Genomic DNA, 20,869 nt, shown 5'->3' with positions numbered 1-20,869 from the left:
TTAAATTTAAGGAAATTAGTTTGCTACATGGAACTCAATAAAAACTGCCTATGACAAAATAAAATTTGACTTACCGCTGCAAATCAACAATTTCGTTGTTTAGGGTATCTAGTTCTTTAATAGCAGAGAAATCAGCAACAGGACTTGGTCCCAGGTTTGTCTAAGATGCAAAAACAATATTTGTAATTCTTGGTAATCAATGTACTCACGAGTTTTATACTGAAACAATGGTTATCCCAGGCAAGAACACTTTAAATATAGCGTAACAAGTATTATTCGAAAAACAACTCGTCTGGATATAGCAATGGAGACAAAGAGTACATAATTATGGTTTGTATTTGGCTAAATAAGGCACATTCTACATTAACATGTAGTTAATGGTGAGGAACAATGCAGCAGTAGATAAGAGGTGGACAGTCCTGTAAGTTGTAAAGACCTGGCCCTACAGCAGTTCTGGGAGAATGCAACTGAGGAGAGAGGCAAAAATGATCCTACGTTTACTCATGCTGAACAGGGGCCTGGACGAGATAGAAGAAATACAAAATACATGATGAATCAACTGCCTGCATGAACGACTCCTTCATAAGAGAACCTCCGTTTCTTTGAGTTAAATGGTTATTGACATCCAAGTCACACCGTGAAAGGGCAACAATTAATCACTGGATTATTTGATGAACCAACCACTATATACGATGCCAAACTAGGATTTGGAAGCATCATGGAGGTGACCTAACTGGAATACTATAACACAAGAATGAAGTGACGGTCGGACAAACTGTACAATCACAAATTTCTGGTGAGTAAAATAACAAATGATATTATGGGCCAGAGACCAGACAAAAACTAGTTTTGCATCAACTACAACATTCTAGGGATTATGGTGAAACTGTCAGGTGGCTATCAATTTAGAATGAATGGAAAAGCAAGTATATCTGGCTTCCATAAGTAAGGTCTAGGACACACCAAGAAGTACATGTAGATGTTTAAGCAGAGCACATCCAATGTTGAAAACAGGAAGGACATGGACATGTATATTTAGCGTTCCCGACCAGAAGACAGAGGCCGAATGGCGCACCATAGTCCCATTTCTTCATGAGCCCAAAGTGATCACCTTTTCACTTAGTACACAACTTTAACCCCTTCGCTGATAGGCCTGTGCAAAGCCTTTTTTTTGGCTATTTGGGGTAGTTTGTGCTTAGGCCCCTGTAACTTTTGTCTTTTTCTTCCAACATCCTGAGGATCTTAAAGGTACCCACTAGTGTGGATAGGCCTAGTGCCCATGAAAGTAAACACCCCAAACCGTACTGTGGGGACTTCAAAATTAGCGATTGTAAAACTACCTGGTTTTGCGAGTAACCTGCTTTTTTGGTCCCGGGCTCAGCGGCCATCTATGGAAACCTACCAAACCCAAACATTTCTGAAAGCTAGACACCTGGGGAGTCTGGGAGGTGCGGTTTGCCTGGATCTCGCAACAGAATCACAATTTCCTCACTTTTCTGTGTAGGAAAGTTGTAGGATCACTAGGCTGACACAAATTTCCTTCCACCCAGCGTTCGCCTAGGTCGCCCGATAAAAATGGTACCTCATTTGTATGGGCGGGCCAAGGACACAACAGGGAAGGGCATAAAATGTATTGTGGATGCATTTTATCACAAAACAACCTGGTTTTGCGAAGGAGTCACCTGCGTTTTTGGCCCGGACTCTGCGGCAATTTAGGGAAACTTAGAAACGGACATTTCTGAAAACTAGACACCCGGGGGAGTTCAGAGAGGTGTGGTTTGAGTTGATCCCCTAATGTTTTCCTACCCAGAATCCCCAGCAAACCTCAAATTTAGCTAAAAAAGTAGAATCTCTCAGATTTCTGTGTTGGATCACCGTGTCGGCACACAATTCCTACCACCCAGCGTTCCCCTTGGTCTCCCAATAAAATGATACGTTACTTGTGTGGGTGTCAAATGCAGGGCCTGCCTGAAACATATATAAATAAAAATATAGCACTTCGAGCTCGCTGTGCTATCCCCTCAATCTCTACATTTTTGGCCCTTCTTAGTCACAGGGTCTTGGCCTACCCACACAAGTGAGGTATCATTTTGCAAGGAGACTGACAGGAACTCTGGGTTGGCGCAGTATACTCAGACAAACTGTGAGAATGTTTTTATTTTGGCTAAATTAGATTTTGGCTGAAGATTCTGGGTAGGAAAATGTTGGGAGATAAATGCAAGCCACACCTCGACTCCCCTGGGTGTCTAGTTTTCAGAAATGTCTGCGTTGGTAGGTTTCCCTAGATGGGGCCTGGGACCAAAAACACCGGGGACTTCATCGCAAAACCAGATACTTTTGTGATCGATAATTTTTAGTCTCCACTGTACATTTTGGGCCATTTCCTGCCGCAGGCACTAGGCCTACCCATACAAGTGAGGTACCATTTTTATCAGGAAACCTGGGAGAATGCTGGGTTGTAGGAAATTTGTGGCGGCCCGGTAAGCCTACAACATATGCACACAGAAAAGTGACGAAAATGATTTTATTAGCTTCATTTGAGGTTTGCAGGGGATTCTGGGTAGGAAAATAATGGCAGATCCACTCAAGCGGCACCTCCCTGAACACCCCAAGGTGTCTAGTTTTCAGAAATAACTGGGTTTCGTAGGTTTTCCTAGATGGCCGCTGAGTCCGGGACCAAAAACACTGGTGACCCCCTTGAAAACCCACGTTGTTTTGTGATCAATAGGTGGGCACCTGTGTTCTTGCTCCCTGGCTTGCAGACATCTAGGGTAACCTAAAAATCCCAGACATTTCTGAAAACCACACATCCGTGGGAGTACAGGGAGGTGTGGCTTGAATTGTTCCCCAACATTTTCCTTCTTAGAATCCACTGCAAACCTCAAATTTAGCTAAAAAGCCAATTTTCATCTAATATCTGTGTGGGAAAGTTGTGGGATCACTGCACGGCACACATCCTACCACTCAGCGGTCCGCTCAGAGGTGGGGCATTAGCATGTTCATTTTGCCAGCCCCCACCCCTATATACATTAAAATACTGGTACCTAGTGTGCTTTCTGCCCCCCCCCCTTCGGGGGGGGAAGATTAGGGGCTATTGCCCCTATTTGCCTCCTGGGGGAGCAGAGCTAGATTTTTTTTTGGGGTAGGGGGCATTGCATTCCCATTTTGGGGGCAGATCAGGGGCTATTGCCCCCCTCTGACTCCTGAGTGGGGGCAGAAAGACTGGAATTTTTTTGGGGGGGTTGGGGTATTGGCATGCCCATTTAAGGCAACCCCCACTCCTAGAGACAAAGAAAATCCTGGTACCTAGTGTGCTCTTTGCCCCCCGGTGGGATGAGGAAGGGGGGGGGGGGGGGGGGGTCGGGCTGAAAGACTGAATTATGTCCAATTCATGGGGGATGGGAGGGCGTTTAAAAGCCGCTGATCGTCATTGCAGTGAAAAAAACTAAACAGCCTTGGGAGCTTCCGAGGCTGTTTAGGGGGAAAGGGAATCCCTGAGGGATTTACAGGGCCATGTGCTCGAACAGTCTGAGCCGTTTGGCACACACACAAGCACTGTGGCGTCAGATGGCTCCCAGCCGTCCGGCGCATGGAAAGGGGTTAAAACACGGTTGATCCACATTTTTATTTGTGAAGTTCAATATGTATGTCTTTGCTGGCAATATAATCACATTCAATCATGTTCCTGGGACTGTTTGTCATTATTTAATGTTTGCATTGTAATTAATTTACTACTTGAATCTCATCCCCTCATTGATTCCTGTTGAGACATTGTCGCATGTTACTACGTTTATCTAGGTCTCCACTGGGACTACAGGTGTCACCTGTGTTTGTTATAACCATAGTCGGAGAGGCACTCAAGGTGGTAAACTAAGAAAAACTATTCATAACAGTGAGCCTAATGCCCCAGAAAAGGGCCAACAAAATGAAAAAAAGCTACTATAAACACTATGGTCCGACTTATTCTAGATTGCATGTGCAGTCACTCCCCTAAGGACTAGCACTTCTAGCTGAGAGATCAGCAACATTTTAAAATCCATACATCACAGGTGAGCATTTACTAATGACGACACAATAGTATCTGCTTTTGTTTTGCTTAAGCAGAGGAAAGGAGGATACACCTGGATACACAACACGAGAGGTACCAGGAGTCTGTACACGGGAGCCTATAAAGTACTCACTCTGTGAAAAGACAAAACCAACAGGTCAATGTGCAAATCATCCACGATTGACATATAATACCAGGAGAAGAGAAAGGAACCTAAAGGGAAAGAAGAGCCCCATAGGTCCTGGAAAAAAATCCCCATCAGCCCGCTCAATAGCGGAATATCGTCATCTGGGTAGAATGGTTGACAAAAGCAATGTCCATAATGCCTTTCCTTAGGAAACACCCAAGGCTAGCATAGTCCTGGACTATTGCGTTGACCCTCAACCAACAGAGACACGGACTGAAAAGGGTTAAATTGCAGTGCAAAAAGATGTGAAAAAAGGAAAAGAAACAAGGTTCATAATCCAAGTGTTATAAAAATACCTACCTTGATGTCATAGAAAACTTTATTGGGTCTGACCATCAAGGTGGTATGGTTAAAAGCAGAGTGGAAATAGCATGCAAGGAATTGCTATTAATCATGAGTGTAATATGGTCGACATGTTTCAGCCTTAAAAAGGCTTTCTTCAGGACCTATGATGTACTACTGCAATAAAGAAAAAATTGTGAAGGAACTTACTGGGTAAAAGCCTCAATAAGTGAATCTGTACTCCAAAAGTAAGGAGTCACAAGTCTTCTCCTGTATATGAAACAATCAGAACACAAAAACGACAAACATGATTCTTATTGTCAGCAAGAGGAAAATCTAGGTGTAAAATACACTATAGACTCCTACATATTTCAACTCACCCAAATTGAAGGGAGGAAAAACCTCACCTCACCTGGCACTTGCTCACAGTGAAGGAGGCCACGCACTAGAAAGGCAAGAAGAGAATACAAAAGCATACGTATCATTTCATAAGTTTTTAAAAGATCAACATCAAAAATGGTACTGAAAGGGAGTCCATGAATAGTGATATCACACCCTAACAGAGGAGCCTACAATGGGTAAGGCCTGCCCTCCAAAAGGGCCACACACTTAGTTTGTAAAGGCACGCCAATCCATCAGGCCAAAAGACTGTGCAGCACTGAGTAAAGACTCTCAGAGTTGTTTATATTCAAAAGACCTGTATATAGGTAAATAAGCAGAGGGATGATAGCCAAAAAGCCAGTCAACGCTAGTCATTAGTGGCGCCTACTGCCCCCCAGAATATAAACAGGTGTTCACAAGATCTGCCAAATAGGTGTCCAAAAAAGTATTTCAAAAAGATATTACAACAAGGAACAGCAACTGCGACAGGCCCCAGGTGCTCACCTCTCCGTCGTTGCCTCGCTCAAAACTGTGAGTCGAGGGGGAGGTGAGGACGTCATGTATACCACACGAAGAAATAGTGAGGCTGCGGACCTGCGAGGGAACGAAGCCCTCTCCCTTGACGTCCAATCAAAGGCGGAGACACCAAGACGGACTACGTTGCATGAGCTTACAGTCACGAGCTGCTGCTCGCTGACGGACAAGCCCCGCCATTGGTCCATTCGGGGCCGATCAGAACAATGCGCATAACTGCTGAATGTCCGGGTTAGAAATGTCACGTCATTGGCTCATTCTCAGCCAATGGAGCAGGCTTATCTGTGTAAGTTGAAAATATACACAAGACGCCGCATCCGATCTTCGTGAACGCGGCACAGAGTCATAGAATAAAGAATGCGCAATGTTTTCAAAAAATGCAAATTTGACTACTCAACCCAAAATAAACTGGTCATTCCTGACCAAAGCTCAACACTATCAGCGCTCTATTCAGTGGCCACCACTGCAAGCTGGCTTTTGCTGATAGGGTACGCAATGTTTTTCAAAAAAGGCAAATTTGACTATTCAACCCAAAATAGACTGCTCATGCCAGGCCAAAGCACAACACTGTCAGCGCTCTATTCTGTGGCCACCGCTGAAAGCTGGCTTATGCTGAAACGGTACCCCCATCCATAGAGTGCAAACATTGGATCCATATAGACCAAACACAGAGGGCCATATGTTCTGATGACATGTAGACCAAAGTCACGTCCAAACACCGCCATTGCACGGGCAATTTCTTTTGATCCAGCAATACCCCATATAAATATGGGCCCATGCACCCTACAATGGAGGCATGGAACAACATTCGGAGAGAGTACATGGAAACACACGTTGGCTTCACATATTACAAGAAGGCATAGGCCAACACGAGTACAAAGAGCCAGGAAAAGCCTCTTTGTTCTAAGGTGGAACAGATCGAGGGAACCATGAAAATTCATGAAAGACTGGTACTGGCGGTGTAATTGGAAAAAAGAGCCTCAGAGTTGCAACCACGGGATATCATCATTCAACCCCTCCGTGTCGCTCCTTAATTTGTACACCCACTTTTGTTCCTTTCTCAGTAAAAACTGTGAAATATCTGTTATGTGGTCAGGTATATAAGGTTGTTCAAGGACCACCCACTGTAAGTCATTTGCCGTATGTTTCGCCTGTATGAAATGAGATGTAAGCCGAGTTGCTTGTTTACTGCGTCTGATGGTACTCTTATGTTCCTGGACGCGTAATTTAATTTTTCTCGTTGTCATTCCAATATATCTTAGCATACATGGACATGTAATTTGGTATATGACTCTCTCGCTATTACAATTTGTATGGCGTTTGAGTATCCAAGGTCGAGAGGTGCCTATGTCCACTGATGTGGTCTTCCTGGTCTGGGGACACACCGAACAGTTCCCACAGGGATGATGGCCTGCAGTAAACAAGCAACTCGGCTTACATCTCATTTCATACAGGCGAAACATACGGCAAATGACTTACAGTGGGTGGTCCTTGAACAACCTTATATACCTGACCACATAACAGATATTTCACAGTTTTTACTGAGAAAGGAACAAAAGTGGGGGTACAAATTAAGGAGCGACACGGAGGGGTTGAATGATGATATCCCGTGGTTGCAACTCTGAGGCTCTTTTTTCCAATTACACCGCCAGTACCAGTCTTTCATGAATTTTCATGGTTCCCTCGATCTGTTCCACCTTAGAACAAAGAGGCTTTTCCTGGCTCTTTGTACTCGTGTTGGCCTATGCCTTCTTGTAATATGTGAAGCCAACGTGTGTTTCCATGTACTCTCTCCGAATGTTGTTCCATGCCTCCATTGTAGGGTGCATGGGCCCATATTTATATGGGGTATTGCTGGATCAAAAGAAATTGCCCGTGCAATGGCGGTGTTTGGACGTGACTTTGGTCTACATGTCATCAGAACATATGGCCCTCTGTGTTTGGTCTATATGGATCCAATGTTTGCACTCTATGGATGGGGGTACCGTTTCAGCATAAGCCAGCTTTCAGCGGTGGCCACAGAATAGAGCGCTGACAGTGTTGTGCTTTGGCCTGGCATGAGCAGTCTATTTTGGGTTGAATAGTCAAATTTGCCTTTTTTGAAAAACATTGCGTACCCTATCAGCAAAAGCCAGCTTGCAGTGGTGGCCACTGAATAGAGCGCTGATAGTGTTGAGCTTTGGTCAGGAATGACCAGTTTATTTTGGGTTGAGTAGTCAAATTTGCATTTTTTGAAAACATTGCGCATTCTTTATTCTATGACTCTGTGCCGCGTTCACGAAGATCGGATGCGGCGTCTTGTGTATATTTTCAACTTACACAGATAAGCCTGCTCCATTGGCTGAGAATGAGCCAATGACGTGACATTTCTAACCCGGACATTCAGCAGTTATGCGCATTGTTCTGATTGGCCCCGAATGGACCAATGGCGGGGCTTGTCCGTCAGCGAGCAGCAGCTCGTGACTGTAAGCTCATGCAACGTAGTCCGTCTTGGTGTCTCCGCCTTTGATTGGACGTCAAGGGAGAGGGCTTCGTTCCCTCGCAGGTCCGCAGCCTCACTATTTCTTCGTGTGGTATACATGACGTCCTCACCTCCCCCTCGACTCACAGTTTTGAGCGAGGCAACGACGGAGAGGTGAGCACCTGGGGCCTGTCGCAGTTGCTGTTCCTTGTTGTAATATCTTTTTGAAATACTTTTTTGGACACCTATTTGGCAGATCTTGTGAACACCTGTTTATATTCTGGGGGGCAGTAGGCGCCACTAATGACTAGCGTTGACTGGCTTTTTGGCTATCATCCCTCTGCTTATTTACCTATATACAGGTCTTTTGAATATAAACAACTCTGAGAGTCTTTACTCAGTGCTGCACAGTCTTTTGGCCTGATGGATTGGCGTGCCTTTACAAACTAAGTGTGTGGCCCTTTTGGAGGGCAGGCCTTACCCATTGTAGGCTCCTCTGTTAGGGTGTGATATCACTATTCATGGACTCCCTTTCAGTACCATTTTTGATGTTGATCTTTTAAAAACTTATTAAATGATACGTATGCTTTTGTATTCTCTTCTTGCCTTTCTAGTGCGTGGCCTCCTTCACTGTGAGCAAGTGCCAGGTGAGGTGAGGTTTTTCCTCCCTTCAATTTGGGTGAGTTGAAATATGTAGGAGTCTATAGTGTATTTTACACCTAGATTTTCCTCTTGCTGACAATAAGAATCATGTTTGTCGTTTTTGTGTTCTGATTGTTTCATATACAGGAGAAGACTTGTGACTCCTTACTTTTGGAGTACAGATTCACTTATTGAGGCTTTTACCCAGTAAGTTCCTTCACAATTTTTTCTTTATTGCAGTAGTACATCATAGGTCCTGAAGAAAGCCTTTTTAAGGCTGAAACATGTCGACCATATTACACTCATGATTAATAGCAATTCCTTGCATGCTATTTCCACTCTGCTTTTAACCATACCACCTTGATGGTCAGACCCAATAAAGTTTTCTATGACATCAAGGTAGGTATTTTTATAACACTTGGATTATGAACCTTGTTTCTTTTCCTTTTTTCACATCTTTTTGCACTGCAATTTAACCCTTTTCAGTCCGTGTCTCTGTTGGTTGAGGGTCAACGCAATAGTCCAGGACTATGCTAGCCTTGGGTGTTTCCTAAGGAAAGGCATTATGGACATTGCTTTTGTCAACCATTCTACCCAGATGACGATATTCCGCTATTGAGCGGGCTGATGGGGATTTTTTCCAGGACCTCTGGGGCTCTTCTTTCCCTTTAGGTTCCTTTCTCTTCTCCTGGTATTATATGTCAATCGTGGATGATTTGCACATTGACCTGTTGGTTTTGTCTTTTCACAGAGTGAGTACTTTATAGGCTCCCGTGTACAGACTCCTGGTACCTCTCGTGTTGTGTATTACTTAGTTGGGGGACAAGGTACCGTTAAGTCTTTAAACACTTCTCCCCTTAGGCCCTCCCCTACCTAGTCTGGTTTGTTGGATACACCTGGATAGCCAAATTAATTTCATAAAGAAGTGTGGCAACTTCCTGTTTGATCATTATCTGGGAGAATGAGGTGATGGAGCTTTAGAATTAAGGTTTTAGGTCTCGCACTTGCCACGCAGCGCGAAGCGCTGTCGCAATGCGAGACCTATAGTCGACTCTGCTTTCAAGGGCTTGCAAGGGAGTCAGGAAATGGGCACGCGCAAGCTGCAGCTTGGATCGGAGAACGCGCGCGTTCACAACGTACACTCACGCACTGTGCCCATCTCCTGTCTGCCTTGCAAGCCTCGTGGAGTAACTTCCACTTTCCTCCCCCTTCTGCTGTGGGCTCCACGGCCCGTCAACGTGCACTGTACACATGCCTCTAAGACCGGCTCCCTGGCACGACCAAGCCCCCCGCCCCCGCCAAGAGGAAACGTGCAAACTCACCAGGTGTGGCGCATCGTACACGCGCTCTGTCCAGGAGGCAGCAGGACAAGAAGCGACTAGCTGTGCGAGGGGACGCAGCGGCAATAGTAGGGTCTCCCGTCCCCTGCGGCTCGAGCCCGTGAAATGACGCTCCCTCTCTTCCCAGCTTTTTTTCCAGGGCCGGAGCTCCCGCAGCCACGTTTTCATCTGCCTGACGCACGTGATGTCAGCGAGGGAAGCCCCGTGTGTTTGACGCCTTCCCTCCCTCCCCCCTCCATCCAGACTCCGCCCCTCTCACGCCACCCCCACCCCAGCCCTCATCCCAATCTATGCTCGTCTCGCAGTGCTCCTTGCTTTTACCCCCCTTCCTCCCCCCTCCTTCCAGCTCTCTGTGCACCGAATAGAAGCTCTCGACGTGACCGAAGCGCCCAATGACATCGGCCATTTGTTTGCCCGAGAGGCTCCCCGCGCGCTGCCATACAAGGGGCTTGTTTTTAATCTGTTGTTTATAGCTCCCCTTCCTGGTCCTGGCGCTCTCCGCCAGCCCCTTCCCACGCCTTCCAGTACAGATGAGGGGTCGGGTCTCCCCTAGTACCTGCTGTTTGTGGGGCCCTCCCCCTGTGTAGACAACATTGAACGGCTCACGGCCGCGCGCATTTATGGGCGACACTAAGAGGCGCGCCCGCTGCTAGCCTTGCAAAAGCCGGGCTTTAGCTTCTAAGCGGCGCTATTACTAGTAGGACCTTGAAGTGTGTAGTTTCCTCCACTCTGCCTTAATGCACTTAGCAGATGAAGGTATACGGACAGTGAGGATACGGGCCTCCTTTGTAGTGTACGCACCTCAAGCTGCCTACGCAATGACCCCACTGCCCCTGAGACCGTTAGAGCCCTTTCAAAGGGTCCACTTGGCCCGTGTACGCATCTTTGCAGTGTCTCCCACTTAACACCCTCAAACTGCCCACGTGACTAGGTACTCAGCAGGGCATTTTATGATGCCTATTTAACCCCACCTGCAGGACGGCGTTTTCTCTAAGCTCCACAGTTCCTTCCTTAACACCAGAGCCCTTCCTTGGCCCCTCCAGACGAGTTCTGCAGACAAGCCCATCTTCCTCCGTGTATGCCGAGGTTGCTCTGTTCTGAACACTAGCGTGTTCACTATGGCACTCTCTAGAACTTCCTCACTTGCCCCCTGAAGATGAGTGGGGCTTGGTACGGAGCACATGTGTCCCCTGCACACAAGGGCATCGTCTCAAAGAGCCCATTGGCCGCTGCATGAAACGTCCAAGCAGGCTATTGCAGATAACGGGCCGTTCTAAAAGGGAACAACTTGGCACCTGCAGGTGATTATACCCTTAGAGGGGTATTCAGGGTACCAGCACTGACCACCCTGAGAGAGGCAGGCAAGGTCTCTCTGCTCTCAGCGCCTCTGACCCGGATAGATCCAGGCGCTGCGGGCATCCAGACACTCACAGCAGCCTTTGTATCAGCCCGAGCAGGAACCGGTATATGGGATTTTGTTGAACAATGAACCAGCGACGAGCGATGTTTGGAAGACCCCTTAAAACTATCAGATTATCGTAATATGTTACTTAGATGTATGTATCGCATTTCAATGAAGCAGAGCGTGCATTGCACAAGGAGTGTGTGAAATACGTTCAAGTTATGTAATCAAGCCGAATTTCGGAAAAATTACACAAAATGCAAAACCACCATTTGGTGCAATATTTCAGAGTGAAATGTATTCTTACACTCTGGTCATTCGCGTTGTATGTGTGCGCTGACGCCACGAGCAACATATAATACGTCACGTGGTACATTAGCATAATTTTGGGAATTTAGCTTTACGTGAAATTTATGTAATAGTGCAAACTTACGCCGTTGTGATGGCAGTTTTGTCCAGGCCTCCATTACACCCACGTGGGCTCAGGGAGGTTTTCATGCTTCCGCCTTACATACACTTTAATCACTTCTGAAGCGAATCTAGGTGGGAGGCCTCCATTACACCCACGTGGGCTCAGGGAGGTTTTCATGCTTCCGCCTTACATGCACTTTAATCACTTCTGAAGCGAATCTAGGTGGGAGGCCTCCATTACACCCACGTGGGCTCAGGGAGGTTTTCATGCTTCCGCCTTACATGCACTTTAATCACTTCCAAAGCGAATCTAGCTGGGGGGCAGCGTTGATTTGTGCTTGTCGACCGGAGTAAAGCGAGGCCTAGAGCCAGGGGATGGTTCCGTTCCAGTGCTGTCCAGGGTTGAGTCTGCCCATGGTCCTGTCACCTGCTGACACATCATCGGAGAGAGAGGTTTCAGCGGCTTCCTGATGCGGGGAAGTGAGTGTTCAGTCGGATCTTTGATTGGATGATGTTCCAGAGCCTTCCTTCATGGTTTGAGCAGGTATGGTTTCTAATCTTATCAATGCTAACTTTGTAAAGAATATGATTTTAAAAAATGTGGCATAACGACCAGAGCTGCTGACTTTAGAACTGGGTGTCGGCTCGACATCCTATGATGCTTGACAAACCACGTAATCTCCACGTGCCTACCAAAAAATTAATGTATCCTTGTGTAACGTAACTGGCGCTCGTGTAATGTGCTCCAATACCTTTGGGTCGAGTTGCCACTATATTAAACAAGCATTTGCAATGCAATAGGTCGCGCATTGACTCGAGTTTGAGCTATTGGCATTGCAACTAACAATGCCTTTTATTTTTGTTTTCTTTTTAAAAACAAAAATAAAAAGGAATTTTTACAATACCAATAGCTTAAACTCGCGAGACCTATTGCATTGCAAATGCTTGTTAGTATTGGGAACAAGACAATCTAAGCAATCTGTAGTATATGGACTTAGATAACATTTTACTTTATATTATCTATTATGAAATGTATGAGCCCAAGGGCCCTAGGTCATCTGAAAACTGCCAGCAAGATCTAGCTGGCCATGTCCCACAGGGCATGTGTGTAATGACCTACCAAATTTACATTTATTGATGGAAATCCCAAACAAACAAAAGAAAACATGTGCTTGACAAAAACCTCAATCATCTTTGATTCCCTATCCAGAGGAGTGGTTGGAAATAAGTTTGGATTCACCTCTCTGGTCAAGGCCTGCAGATATGGCTCTTTGGGATGGGGTTCTCAGCAAGAAAATCCAGGACATCAGGCGTTAGTCTGTGCTGTCTGGCTTCTTACCTATCCACACGAGAAATAACAAGGGATGGACCGAATGGCCATCAAAGTAACACTGAGGGCATCATTAACGGATCAAGGGCTTGGAAGTAGCTGGCTGGTTATAACATTTGTTTTGGTCTATAGAGAGAGAAAATGAACATCTAGTTCATCAGCTGCCCTCTGGACCACCTCTGCAAATGAGGCTCTCGCTTCCATTGGTGGCCTTAGTGGCAAGTCAAGCTCTGTCTCATGTTTGGTGTCAAATCCACTGGGATTCTGAAAGTCTATGTATAAATCATAATCAGTATAGTGAGGGGCAACAGTCTGTACCACACAGGCATTACAACGTAATGAATTTCTCGAGCATCAATTGCCAGGGTTGTAAGGATGTATTAGGGTTGGGTAAGTGAATTGGGTGGCAAGGGCGTGTTTTAGGGACAGGTATGGGAATAGAGTGATAAGGGTGTTTTTAGCATTTAGGAGTGGGTAAGGGGATTGGTTGGTAAGGGTGTTTTAGAGTTTAGAGGTGGGTGAGGGTATGTTAAGGGGTGGGTGAGGGTATGTGTAGGGGTGGGTGAGGGTGTGTTTAGGGGTAGGTGGGTGTTTCTAGGGTTTAGAGATGGGCAAGGAAATTGGATCCCCCAATTAAAAATAATGAGTAATACATACACAATTATATACACATATATACACATATATATATATATATACATACACATATACATATACATACACATATACATATACATACATATATACACATACATATATACACATTCATATATATATCCATACACATATGCATACATACACACACATACATACACATATATGCATACATACATACACACACATACATACATACACACACACACACACATACACACACATGCATACACATATATACATGTATGCATACATACATGTATGCATACATACACATATATACATACATATATACATACATATACATATATACACATACACATACATACACATATATACATACATGTATGCATACCTACACATATATACATACATACACAAACATATACATTTATACATATATACATATACATAGGGAGAGGTGTGGCGCCGCGGCCAGGCAGACTGACGCTGGAATCTGGGGACCACGGTTCGATCCCCGGCTCCGGCGGCAGGTTAGCCCAGCACCATGTGACTCTGGGCAATAGCTCGCTTAATCTTCCCGACGGCCCCCAGCGCCTAGAGACCCTTACGGGTGATTGTGCGCTTTACAAATGTGGACTTTACTTTTTACATACATATATACATACATATATACACATACATATACATACATATATCCACACCAAACTCCCATCCCAAGAGGACAGGTCCGACACATGCTCGGTGACTCAAGGCAGCTCTGTTGTTAAAAATAGCGAAACGCATACACACATATACACACATACATATACACACACATACATACATATACACACACATACATATATACACACACACATATATATATACACACATATGCCCAAGTTACTACTTGTGTAACGATATATCTGTAAGAGACATTAGTTAGTGATCGATTCCTTACCTTAGAATATCCCCAGGCGTCAGACTGGATCCGGAATTTCTTTTGCGTAGCAGTACCCATGCGCGTCGGTAGGCGTCGTCCGTGGCTCCGCGTCAGTCGTCGGCGTTGTGGGCGCTGTGATGACGTCGTTGGAGTACTTAGACGCCGCTTCCGCGTGCTGACGTCAGTTCTTATACACAGCTTTTCCGCGCCAGAAACGCAGAGCCATGATAAAAACCAACACTGGTGCCATGAAACTAGGGCCCTGAAAGGGGATGACCTTAACCCTAGATATCGGTTCGCAGAACGGGGAGGATGGGTGGGTCGGTAAGGAATCTATCACTAACTAATATCTCTTACAGATATATCGTTACACAAGTAGTAACTTGTGCATCTGAAAGAGACACGTTAGTGATAGATTCCTTACCTTAGAATAGATACCCCAGCAATACCAACCCCGGTGGTGGGTCTGCGAACCAATAATCACACCAGAAAGTCCTGGAGGACGGAACGGCCAAAGAAGCCATCCCTCCGGACTTGGCTGTCCAGGCAGTAGTGTCTTGCGAACGTGTGCAGCGAAGCCCACGTAGCTGCCTGACAAATGTCCTGCAAGGGGACTCCCCGGCCCAGGGCAGTAGTAGTCGCCGTGGCCAGAATGGAATGGGCCCTCAGCCCAACAGGAGGTTCCTTTTTAGCCAAGCAGTAGAATGCCTGGATGCACAACACGATCCACCGAGAGATGGTCCGTTTGTGCACCGCCTGTCCCTTCTTAGCACCCACGTAACCAACAAAGAGTTGGTCATCCACCCAGAACTGGCGTGTGCGATCCAGATAGAAGGAGAGCGCACGTTTTGGGTCCAGACGGTGGAGCCTCTTCCTCTTTCGAGGGAAGCGGAGGCGGAAAGAAGGTGGGCAAGGTGATGGACTGCCCGATGTGGAAGGCTGTGACCACCTTGGGCAGGAAAGAGGGTCTCGTCCGCAACACAACCTTGTCCGGATGGACAGAAAGGAAGGGAGGTTTGGAAGAAAGAACCTGGAGCTCACTCACTCTCCTGGCAGAGGTGATGGCAACCAGGAAAGCAGTCTTAAGGCTAAGAAGACGGAGAGGGCAGTTATGTAGTGGCTCGAAGGGAGCGCACATCAGATAAGTGAGAACAAGGTTCAAGTCCCACTGGGGCATCACGAAAGGAACAGGAGGGAACATGTGCGTGATGCCCTTCAAAAACCTATTTACAATTGGGGACTTGAACAAAGAAGGCGGATCAGGTAGCCTCAAATAGGCGGAAAGAGCAGAAAGGTAGCCCTTGATAGTGCCCAGAGCAGAGCTCTGCTGGGCAAGAGAAAGAAGGAAGAGGCGAACTTCAGAAAGAGGGGCAGAGAGTGGATCCACAGCCTTTGCTGTGCACCATGCCACAAATCTGTTCCACCTGCAGGCGTATACCAACTTTGTGGAGGGACGCCTGGCTGCCAGAATGACATCACAGACTTCAGGAGGCAAGTCAAATGGCCTCAACTGTCGCCGCTCAATCTCCAAGCTTGTAGGTGGAGACTGGACAGGTTCGGGTGGAGGACCATCCCCTGCTGCTGCGACAGAAGGTCCTCCTGAAGAGGCAAACGAATCGGGGGATCGACAGAAATGCTGAGTAGCTCTGGATACCAATATCTTCGTGCCCAGTCCGGAGCCACAAGGATAACTTGGGCCCGGTCGGGCCTGATCTTCTTCAGCACTCTGGGCATACACATACATACATACATATATACATATACATACACATACATATATACATACACATACATATATACATACACATACATATTACCTACTGGCGGTCGCCAGTAGGTAGTTATAGTTAGGATTGGCTACCATAGGAAATCCGCAACATTCTATTGGGAATAACTCTGGCGCCGCTTAAGGAATTTGTGTGTAATTTTCCAAAATTTTGGCCAGCTCTGCTCCGCTCCTTCCCTGGAAGTTTCGGGGGGATTCGTGAAGTGGGGGCTGAGAAAAAAGGGGGGTCCCAAAACGTATTTTCCCCATGTTAATTTCCATAGGACGGTCTGACAAGTCTACAGCCCGAACCGCTGAACGAAATTACGCCAAACTTGGCAAAATTGTAGGGACTGGTACGAAGATGTGCCTTTGCTATATTTGGTGAAAATTGCTCCGGTGGTTTTTTTGAAAATTACCTTCAAAAACACATATATATCTATAAGCGCTCTCCGAGCGCTCACAGGTGCGCGTACCGGGGAGCGCACCCGGCGCGCTACGGGAGTGCGCGAGCGGAAAGCTGATTGGCTGTCGGGTGTCTGTCAACATTCTAAACAGTCCGGAGAGTCCGCCATCTTGTGTCTCGGTAGAATCGAGACACAAGAGGTGAAAAAGAAAGGGGGATACAATTAAAGGGGGCAGAGTTTCTGAGGGGGGCCTAGAAGGACCCTGAAGGGCAAAAAAAAACTTATTTTTTTGTGACATTTTCGCGGGGTAAGCGCTGGGTGCGTTCCCAGGTGCGCACTCCGGTACGCATACCCTGAGCACACCACAGGGAAAAACAGTGTAAAAAATTATAGTAAAAAAATAATTTAGAGTGCTTAGAGGTAGGGTAGCTCTGAAAAGAGCTGTTGTGTTATGTGGGTGTTTTTTGTACCTACAAGTAGGTACCAATGCAGAGTCTTTTATATTCAAGAGGAAAACTCTATTCCCCTCATCTGTAAAATGCACACCATCTCTCCTATAGATGTCTTGCATGTTGTAACGCAAGTTGTTGTGGTAAATGGAACCCATACCATAGTCTCTGAGGAAAGCAGAAACAGATTTATTCACATGTTTCCTTGCTTTCTCAATCTGTGGACAAAATTGGTTGGACCAGTTCCATTTTTGCCTTTGGCATATATTAGAAAATACCAAGGCAGTTTTGGGAAAAAGTGACATCAATTGGCCAAAGATGTACTTTAAAAGCATTTCCAGACCTACCCCAGTCAAAGTGCCCAGGTCACTGCCACCACAGTGCACAATTAGGAGGTCAGGGTGTGGGAGATGCATAAAGGATTTTACCAATGGTATCAATTGGTGACTTCTCAATCCTCTCTGTCCAATCCATACAATGTCCACATTTGGTAAATCAAGGTTGTAAATACCTCTGTTAGCTGCGTATTTTTCACTCCAGTGGACAAAGCTATGACCCACAAACCAGACTTTTGGCATCTTGAAGGTAGATGTGCTTGTATTCAGATGAGTTGTGGAAATGAAATGGCAGTTTGAAAGTAGGAGTTATGTAAAAAAGTGGTTGAGATTCAGTGCACTTGAAAAACAAAAAATGATTGGTGCTTTCTTAACATTCTCCACTGAAAACTAGGGCGCATGCTTTTGTTTTTTGAAAGAAGTCATTTCAATGGTTGAGGAAAAGTCATTTCAAGAAACATTGCACATGATTAGCTGGTACATTGAGTGGTCAAACACCCTTGCTGCTTTTTTTTTGCAACATAGTATGATGAACTTCTGAACTGTGTGAGGAGGGAGTTACCATGGTAACAGGGGAATGAGCACTGGGGGGATGGGTGAATGTTATGTGACTTTCAAAGTGTTCAAAAGTACAACCAATTAAAATGTGCAGTTTCTTACTCCACTTCATTAACTCCTTCACTTACTCCTTCTGTCCTCTTACTTCTACACTCCCCTTCCCTCATTCTCTCTCTGTTAGCCTCATTCTCTCCGTCCCCTTAGTCTCTCACTTCTTTTCTATCACGCTCACTCCCTATAACTCAGCCATAATCCTACACTGACCTTCTTTCAGACCTTTTCCTTTACTTTCCTTCCTCTGTCTTCCCAACCTTCGCTCCTTCACTCTTTTCCCTTCCCTTACTCCATTTCAGTAACTCTTTCTCTCAATCCCTCTGTCCTCTAACTTACTCACTCCCCTTTTCTCACTCTCTCTGTTACCCACATTCTCTGTCCTCTTAGTCTCTCACTCCTTTTCTATCACGCTCACTCCCTATAACTGAGCCATACTCCCACACTCACCTTCTTTCAGACCTTCTCCTTTACTTTCTTTCCTCTTCCCTTCCTTCACTCCTTCACTGTTTTCCCTCACTCTCCTTACTCCACTTCACTAACTCCTTCTCTTACTCCCTCTGTCCTCTTAGTTCTACACTCCCCTACCCTCTTTCTCTCTCTGTTAGCCTCATTCTCTCTGACCCCTTAGTCTGTCACTCCTCTTCTATCACGCTCACTCCCTATAACACAGCCACACTCCCTCACTTATGTTTCTTTCCTCCCTCACTCAGGGCCTCATTTATGAGAAATGACACATTGCTGCGTTAAAGCAGCGATGCGTCACTTCAAAGTTCGCTCTCCTTGAGACATTCCTGATGCGTCATATTTAATGTATGACGCATCATGTCGCAAGGAGTTACAGATACGTCAGTATTTCTGACGTATCTGTAAGCGCAAAAGTGACGCATTGCTGGAGTGTGTCACAAAAGTGACGCAACTCCAGCAATGCATCCTTTCACATGGGCAAGCCCCATGTGAAAGGGCCTGCATCAGTCTTACGCCTGCTGTGAGGCAGGCGCAAGATTTTGACTCAATAGCGTCCTAAAAGTGACGCAGTGAAATCTCAGATTTCACTGCGTCACTTCTACGACCCTTCCTTGCGTCAATACGCCCCCTTTGCATACATTATACCTGGCGCAGGTATAATGTGGCGCAGGGGTTTACAAAGTGACGCATCTACCTAGATGCGTCACTTTGTAAATATGACTCAACAAGGCACATTTTTTACACCACTGGTGCGTCACAAAAAGTGGCGCACCGGTGGCGTAAAAGTGACGCATGGCCTCAGTCTTCTACTTTTAATTTTTCTTTCACTTTCTCTGTCTCTTCAGTCCCTTACTCACCTTGTCTCACACTCACTTGCCTTTATCCAGTATGTATCTCCACTCTTTCCTAAACAGCACTGCTCTTTTCTTAACCTTCCACACCCCGTTCCTTTACTACATTTTCTTCACTTATCCTCATTCCCCATGTTCACTCTCCTTCTCCTCACTCTCCTTCCCCACACTCACCTTCTTTCAGTCCCCCTACTTCACTTCCCTTCCCCTCTCGTCCCTTTCTTTGCTTTCTCACTCATTTCCCTCTCCTCTCTCACTGCACTCTACTTCAGTTACTCTTTTTCATTTTTTTAAGAATACATCTCTTTTTTGAGAATTGGAGGTAGTTCTTAAAAGAACTTTATTTTTTTCTTCTTTTTTCGTTTTTTTCTCAACATAAACAAAAACAGGGAATGGCAAACTGCTCAACAGGAGCAAAAAAAAAATCAAAATTAGGGCTGGGGACGGCAGCGGTGGTTCTCATAATACTTTGTTCACCATAACAAAGTAGTACATCACAATGTTTGCATTTGATTGTGGCTTCATTAAAAACAGGCTGAATATTTGGGATCAGCTGTTCTGGTCGCCCCCTCACCGATACAGTTGCTCCTCCTGTTGAAGTAGAAGCACCATCCCTTGGAGCCTCTCGTGCCAGAGCCCTGACACTCTCCCGGGCATAGTTCTGGGGGTGCCTCCTCTGGACGTGCCAAATCATAGTTGAATTACCAAAACTGTACTTCCTTCTGGGGTCTCCTCGGTAAAGTACAGTATGGCAGATCTTACACTCCACCTTTGGAGCATTTACTTTTTTAAGTCCCTCGGGTATAGAAAACATTTTCCAAATAAAATGTTTTCACCTTCGGCTGAGGAGGCTCTTCATCTATGAAACCATCTGACTCCTCACTGCTGCTGGATGCTATGGCAGCCATTCTATCCACAAATTGTTAGCACAGAAAAAAGAGGTCTTGCTCTCACCAAAGTGAAAGAAGAAGTGAAGGAAAAGGGTGGGGTTTTCATTAGTTGTAAAAAAAAAAAAAAACTGTTAACCAAGAAAAAGAGTTATTTTAAGGTCACATGACTTAACACGCTTACGCTGCGCGCACCGGAGCGCTTCCGGGGGCGCTTACGCGGCGCGAACGTAGGCGCTTCTGGGGGCGCTTACGCGGCGCGCCTTAGTGACGTTTTGGTAGCTTTACGGAAATGCTAAATCATTTTCATTCAGAAAATCAAAAATACTACTTTTATAAGTATGGTACTGAATGTCTTGCATTAGTATTTAGTTTTCATACATATTTTTTTTACGAACGCAGAAATAGCGCTCTCTGGAGAGCTTACCGGTGCGCGCACCCTGAGCGCACCAGGAAAAAATGATTTAAAAAAAGAAAAATACAGTGAACAAATAATTTTTTTATAAAAAAATTAAATAATAATTATAAAAAACAGCTAAT

At 45.6% G+C, this 20,869-nt stretch overlaps 1 protein-coding gene across 2 annotated transcripts in view; it reads right to left on the bottom strand.

The window, feature by feature from the left end:
• The window catches only part of EPS15 (epidermal growth factor receptor pathway substrate 15), an 883,486-nt gene that overhangs the window by 450,337 nt on the left and 412,280 nt on the right, over positions 1–20,869 (bottom strand). For both annotated transcript variants that reach the window (XM_078670831.1, XM_078670841.1), the window contains exon 12: positions 75–160. In XM_078670831.1, the coding sequence (XP_078526957.1) occupies positions 75–160 (86 nt within the window). The remainder of the gene's footprint in view (positions 1–74; positions 161–20,869) is intronic.

This window comes from Lissotriton helveticus, chromosome 1_2 (assembly GCF_964261635.1).
Source record: "Lissotriton helveticus chromosome 1_2, aLisHel1.1, whole genome shotgun sequence".
NCBI lineage: Eukaryota > Metazoa > Chordata > Amphibia > Caudata > Salamandridae > Lissotriton > Lissotriton helveticus.
Note: the sequence above shows the minus strand (reverse complement) of the source record. Positions and strands in the feature narration are given on the sequence as shown.